The sequence below is a fragment of the Stegastes partitus genome, unplaced genomic scaffold (assembly GCF_000690725.1).
Source record: "Stegastes partitus isolate 25-593 unplaced genomic scaffold, Stegastes_partitus-1.0.2 Scaffold855, whole genome shotgun sequence".
Lineage (NCBI taxonomy): Eukaryota > Metazoa > Chordata > Actinopteri > Pomacentridae > Stegastes > Stegastes partitus.
In genome coordinates, this window is record NW_007578586.1 from 63,814 (window position 1) to 70,832 (window position 7,019).

At 44.7% G+C, this 7,019-nt stretch overlaps 1 protein-coding gene across 2 annotated transcripts in view; it reads right to left on the reverse strand.

Annotated features, from left to right (window-relative positions):
• Positions 1 to 452: 452 nt before the first annotated feature.
• otud5a (OTU deubiquitinase 5a) overlaps positions 453 to 7,019 on the reverse strand; it is a 22,486-nt gene continuing 15,919 nt past the window's right edge. For both annotated transcript variants that reach the window (XM_008293060.1, XM_008293059.1), the window contains exons 3-9: positions 6,739 to 6,803; positions 6,502 to 6,658; positions 6,259 to 6,407; positions 5,500 to 5,685; positions 4,506 to 4,710; positions 4,308 to 4,379; positions 453 to 2,389 (exon numbers count right to left, since the gene is read on the reverse strand). In XM_008293060.1, the coding sequence (XP_008291282.1) occupies positions 2,256 to 2,389; positions 4,308 to 4,379; positions 4,506 to 4,710; positions 5,500 to 5,685; positions 6,259 to 6,407; positions 6,502 to 6,658; positions 6,739 to 6,803 (968 nt within the window). In that variant the 3' untranslated portion in view covers positions 453 to 2,255. The remainder of the gene's footprint in view (positions 2,390 to 4,307; positions 4,380 to 4,505; positions 4,711 to 5,499; positions 5,686 to 6,258; positions 6,408 to 6,501; positions 6,659 to 6,738; positions 6,804 to 7,019) is intronic.

Below are 7,019 nucleotides of genomic sequence, written 5' to 3' on the forward strand. Positions count from 1 at the left end.
GTTTTACTGTCAGAACAGTGGATCCAGGACGTCCTGCTGATAAACACCATCATCCTGTTCTCAGAAACTTCTCAACAACGACACCAGTCGCCGGTTTTCCATCAGATTGTGGCCAAAACAGTAAATTTACGTTTCGTAGTTTTACTCAAAAAAAAAAAAAAAAAGTGATTTTAATTCAAATGCAAAGACAGAAAGAAAAGAAATAAATCTCTCACACATTCAGTTTCAGAAACATTTTCCACTTTTTATTCCAAGAAAAAAGTTTTTCATCCCAAACGAGAAAATAAAATAAAACAAACTTATATTATTAATAATAACAACAATAATCAATCAATAAGAGGATAAGTATGACAATTCTCTAGTTTTGCTCTCCTTGTTTATTTGTCGCTTTTTCTCTATGATGATATTGGTCGTGGTCAATTAAACATGCAGCTAAATAAGTCCGATGATGATGATGATGATGATGACGGAGGAGGAGAAGGAAGAAGAAGAAGAAGAGGAAGAGGAGGAGGAGGAGGAGGAGGTGTTACAGGCCGTGAAGCTGGAGGCTTTTAATTTGTCAGATAATGATGGAAAAAAAACGTGTCACCACAAAATGGCCGCCAGTGGGAGCTGCGAAATAATTTGGCTTACGGCGGCCATGCTAACCTGGAAACAGCAGGAGCTAGCTTCAAAACATAAGACTTTCACATGGTAGCTTGCTCGCTAAAGAGCCCACTAGCGCAGCCTAAACATCACAGACAGCTCGTCATTTTAGCTCTGATCAGCGTTCGGTTGGCATTCTTCACACAAAATGGCTGCATATGGGAGAAACATGATCGCTAATAACAGGAAACTAACAGCAACACAGCTTGTTAGCGGTGCTAAAAAGACCTAGCTTTAAAGCACAGTAAGACTTCAGGTAATAGCCTGCTCACTAAACAGCATGCTAACCTAGCCTACGAGATACATAGAGTCTTTTTCGATTCTGATTAGCACTTAGAATTTGATTTCTCACACAAAATGAACGCCACTGATCATAGCAAGAATAAATGGGAAACAACTGCATTATTGGCTAGCTTAAAACTAAGGTATAGCATGCTAAAGGGGCCTACAGGACAGTTTATCTTGCTCAATTCTGACTAGCATAATGGCACTAAGATGACAGGGGGGAAAAAAATCACAATCTGTAGTGAAGCTAACTGTAAAGGCAGCTTGCTATCTGTTAGCGGTGTCATTTCTCACCTGCTGGAAGCAGCGAGAAGGATAAAATCTGCAATCTGAAGTCAGGAGCTAGCTTAACAACATAGTACGATTTCAGGTGATAGCCTGCTCTCTAAACAGCATCCTAGCTTAGCTCATAGGACACTGACACAGATTGGTCATCTTTCTGATTATCATTATGAAGTTTAAAAATTTGACTAGCATTCCCCACAAAAAATAGCCGCCAGTGGGAGCAAAGACAGCAATAAGAAGAGGTGGAAAACAACTTTGCTGTCAGCTACCTGAAAAGATAACACTGTGGATAATGTAGACTAAGTTGAAGCATGCTAACGTGGCCTACAGGACGCAGACAAATGTTTACACTGTTAGCCTTGATTGGTTTTGACTAGCACGATGACCCTAAGAAGAACGGAAAACAAGTTAGCGAACCATAATGGTGGCTTTTCAGCAATGTTAGAACTTTAAAATTTCAGGTTTTGACTTTAAGACTTAAGGTGATAGCTTGCCTGCTAAAGAGCATGCCAGCCTAGCCTCCAGGAAACTGACAAACACAGTTCTGATTGGCATTCTTCATTGAAACCGATGGCCCTGCTAGCCACAGAGCTAACAGGCTGGAACAATCAGCCTGACTGTGACAACAAAAAGCTAAAAATTCTGTTGAAAGCTGCCCAGAATGATGTTTACATTACAACAGATCCCGAATCAGCGTTAAGACCGAGCTCCTGAACGGTAACCGGGGAAACGGAGGAGAGCGGGGGGGTGGGGTAGGGGAGATGACAGACCGGAGAGAGTGATGAGCCGATGAAGAACAAAATAAAAAAACAAGTGTGCATCGTTGTTGGATGTTTATTCTTTCCCTGGTCAATCTCCTTCTGTAGGTCAGAGGTGAGGCGGGGGAGGGAGGTAGGTGGGGGAGGGGTCAAAGGTCATCGCTGTGTGTCTATGTGTGTGTGTGTATACGTCTATGTGTGTGTGTGTGTGTGTGTGTGTGTGTGTGTGTGTGTGTGTGCGTTTTGTGTGGCGTGGTGCTGTGTGTGCGTGTCGGCCGGTTATCAGCTGCTGTCGGGCGACGGCTCCCTCTCTCGGTGCATGGCGGCGCTCTGGTGTTTGATGCTGTCCAGGTACTCCTGCTGGGAGACGGCCAGCACCGACGCCAGGATCTCATCGTCCTCCCAGTCCGTCAGACCTGAAACACAGCCATCGAACCGACGTTAGCGCCGAAGGCTCGCTGCAGCGCCCCCTGCTGTGTGGAGGCCACGGTGTAACCTTGTCTAGCTGCCTGCGCTGTTAGCGCTGCTAGCACTTATTGCTAACAGAAGCTCTGATAAGGCGTTGTAAAGAGGAGATGTCAGAAAAGTTCATAAAAACGTAAACAGATACACGAGGGGGTTTGACTGTAGCTATCTGCAGGGACGCTAACGTTGCGCTAGCCGAGCTTTGTGGAGAAGTACACAGTTTAATGAAGCATGTGTTTGGCCATGTTTTCATTAACAGCACATTTTGTGGGTAAATTAAAGGTTAAATGGTTTAGAAATAGCTTCAGTACAGTGATAGTGTAATATTAAGCTATTTAGCCTTGTGCTTGGTGTTGCTTATGCTAATTAGGCAAATGGAGTTGCTATGTGGGAGGTTCACGCCTGGCAGCATCCTCTACAGATGCGTGGAAACTCCACTGCAGCCATGGAACAACGGCCACATTTCTGTATTTTACTGTGAAGTTTAACTGAAAACGCACATGAAGCATTACTGAGACACAACCAGCATCGACGATGAACGACGGCTAATAAGTGAGGGAGTTGTTACAAGATGTATGACTCACTATTCAGACACTTTGTACACGCTGTGTGGTGAACTAGCTAATTTCTTGTACATTACATAATTTGACATTTAGCATAGTCAAATAATTGAACAGCTGGGCAGTCTGTTAGCTTATTTTCCCCCAACTTTATGGCTAGCTTAACCAAACAGAAAACTCGAAAAGTACTATGTAGCACCTGGGCTAGCTAAGGCTAGCTATCAGCTAAGCTAGCAATTATTGACAAAAATGAGACCAAAGCTAAATTTAAAAATGATGTGGATCAAAAGAGAGTTGCTAAATGCTAACTAGCCTAGTTTAGCAGAGCAGCAGTCACACTGTTTATGTTGCTTTCAACATTTCTAAATCAACATTTTGTAAGTTTTCATTTACGTCTCAGCTGATTATTATGATGAGAAGGTCAGTAATCAAGCCGAACAAGCAGAAGACAAACAACGTCAACTATGTTTTGGTTTCAAAATACACACATAACTTTTGAAAAATATGAATAAAACGTGCAAAAATGTACAGAACATGTTAATAAAATTCACAAAAAAATGTAGAGAAATACAACTAAAACGTCCCAAATTGTAATAAACTGTACCAAAAATGTCAGGAACATACTGATAAAAACCTAAAGAAAATCTTAATTAAATGCTTGAGCAACTTCAGAAATAATAATAATAAAAAGCTCCAAAAACACGAATAAAATGGACAAAAGACATCTCTAAAAATGTCAAAAAATAGTAGAAATGTTTGAAAAACTGCTCATCAGGTACAAATATGTAAATATGTGAAACTAGACTCCAGATGTTACAGAGTGAGAGGACAGATGTCAGTAACTGTGATCACTAAGTGACATTTCTGTTCACCAAGCGGACGCGTTCTAAGCTTAACAGATCAATGACTTATTATGATTATTACTAAAGCAATGATTTGAACAGTGTGAATGCTGCAGTTTGCTGACGGAGAGCAGACGACATCCACGGCGGTGAGTTAAACACCGTTCTGTCCTGTGGTGGTAGCTGCTCCAGTCGAGCTGTTAACACCTCATAACACCGACACACACAATGAAACCGAGTGTTTTGTCAGCGCCACGGCGACCTCGTGTAACCTCAAACGCGCCACGCCCAGCAGCTCTGCTCGGCTGCGTCCTGTTCGAGGTTCGACTGTAAACAAACCCGATGACGGAGAGCTGAGCGACCGTGTGCAGTGGTGAGGCCTGGTGCTGTTCTGGGTTCTGTCCTGGGATGGCGCTGTGCCACCGATGGTCCTCACAATGCCAGCCGAGTGTGTTTGTGTGTCTTACCAAAGGCTGTAGGCGACATCTCCTGCATGATGGCTCTGTACTCCAAATGGTGACGACTCTGGTTGCTGGGACCTGCACACACCAAACACCACACAGCTGTTCAGCAGGAAGCTCTAACCTCGGTCCAGGAGCGGAACCGTCCCCACACGGCAGCTGGTTGGGTGTCGATGTGGGGCCCGTGGGTCCCCCTATGCTTACCTGGGGCGCAGGGGGACGGGGGTTTGCTCAGGATGAGGGCGGCTCCAGCGGGGGAGGGAGGCTTGTTGTTGGTCGACGGGGCGGTCGTGAGGTCGGAGTGGGAGGGGTCTGAGTCGCGTTGCCGTGGCGACCGGGCGCTCCAGTCGTCCAGTCCGCTGGAGGCGGCCGCCGTCGCTGAGCTGCAGGTGGCGCTGGCCTTACGGGGCTGAAAGGGAAAGGATGTCGGTATTTGTGCTTCGTTTAAGCAGTTTGTGTCTGTAGCTTTACGTGACTGAGCGATAAGTTGCTTTGCCTGAACCATTTCCATCTGGTTCCATCCGGCTGAGCCTAGAGGCTGGATCCTAACAGTGTCAGACTGGAAGCTCTGAGGCTCTGAACACAACTCTGTCCAGGTTGAGCTCCTACTGACATGTAGTTAATTAGCAGGTATAAACAATTTGCATATTTTGATAGTTTGCATGTGTGGGATCCTATTTTTAAATAGCATTCTATATTATAAAAGATCATATACAGAGAGTTACCATATTCAGATAGTAGGCATCTTTAGATAACTTGTTCTTTAAATAATTAGCATATTTAGATAGCCTACACAGATAGTTCGCAATTCAGACAGTTAGCAAACATAGTTTGCAAATTTTAATAGTTAGCATATTTAGACAGCTGTAGCTAAATAGTTAAATAGTTAGCATATGAGCATCTGTAGATAGCTAGCATATACAGATAGCACATTTATACAGGTAGCACATATGTAGGTAGCATGTTTAGCATATTTATATAGTTAGCCTATACAGATTTATACACGTATACAGAATAACCATGTTTAGATAGTGAACATGTTAGCTATCGTAGTTAAATAGCATATTTAGATAACATATATAGACCGTTACCATTTATACGCAAATAGCCAGATTTTTAAAGGAACACTCCACCTGTTTGACACCTGAAGTCCAGCTGACTGCTCAGGTGAAACCCACCAGGACGCGCCTCGTCTTACCTGTCGGGCCTGCTTCTCCTGGTCCTGCAGCCACTGCAGGTACGACTCCCGGGCCACCTGCTCCTCAATGGCCTCGTTGGTGGCCTCCCAGTCCGTCGCTCTCTTCTTGTCCTCCAGCATCTGCTGCTCGATCCACGACTCCTCCGACGTCTTGATGGCCGACTTCATCAGAGACTGGTCTGCGTACTGGGAGAGGGAGGAAACCAGCATCAGTCTCGGCCTGATACTGTCTGGATTTAGTTACCAGCAGCAGACCTGAGTGTGAGAAGGTTTCATCTGCACTGACTCACTGGTTTAGAAACACTAAGCCTGTCACAGATTACCGGAGGAAACTCAAAATGGATTCTCAGTAGGGTTCTGTCTTCTCTTCTGGTTTCAAACTGCTCTGATTTTCAGATTCACCGAGTCTGAAAACACGTTTTCTGTGTGTGTTCGGATTTGAGTTGTGTAAAAAAAAAAAAAAATCTTTCAGATGATGAAATCTCCCAAAAGCATTAATAAAAGGTAGGAAAAAGTTTTTAAAAAAGCATTCATAAAACTTAGAAAATGTCAAACAATAAAAATATTAATAAAAAGAATAGAAATCTATTTTTTTAAAATTAACAAAACATACAAAAAGTCAGAAGTATTCATAAAAATGTCTAAAACTATTCATTAATGTCAAAAAGTGATGACTAAAATATAAAAAACCAAAACATGAACGTGACAGGACATCCAGGAGCGCCCCTGAACGTGTTGAGGCGGCGTCGGGTCGGTTACCCCGGGTTTGAAGGCCGGCAGCCCCAGTCCGACGCCGATCGTGGCCTTGTTGGGATTCACCACCGAGTTGTAGTGGATGTTGCGGTGGTAGCTCACTCTGATTGGCTCGTCGTTGTTCTGGTGGATGCCGTGGAACGTGTTGATTGGCTCTGCGGCAGGAAGAGGAGGGGGTGAGTTTGGCAGGATGTGATTGGCCGATGGTGCCCGGCAGGTACCCGGCAGGTACCCGGCAGACGGACTCACCTGTGCTGTACTGGTACACCTCCACCGGTCTGTTGTACATCTCGGCCATGGCCTGCATCTCGATGTGGTTGCCGTGGCAGTTGTTTTTCCTCTTCCTGTTGATGTATGTGGTGAAGTCCTCTGTCACGTAGTTGGAGAAGTAGTCGGCGTTCTTCATCTGAGGCCAAACACAACGTTATTAGCACTGAACACAGGAGCGCCAGCGAGCGCGGCGGCGGCACGGCGGCAGCAACTCACCAGGTAGTCCATACAGTGTTTCCGCACCACCTCATGCATGTCCTGGTCTCCGTACACCTGGTCGGCTGAAACACACACAGGCCGGCGTCAGTCCACCGCTTCAGAACACGCCAACACGTCATTGGTTCATTTGTTCACAGTGAAACAGTCACAAGATAAAAACCGTTCTCCCATCAACAGAAGTCCTGTCTCACCCAGAAGTCAAACATGTCAAATTAAACTTTATTCATCCCCAGAAGAAAACAAAGACATGACTAAGAGCAGAGCGCTATGAGATATGA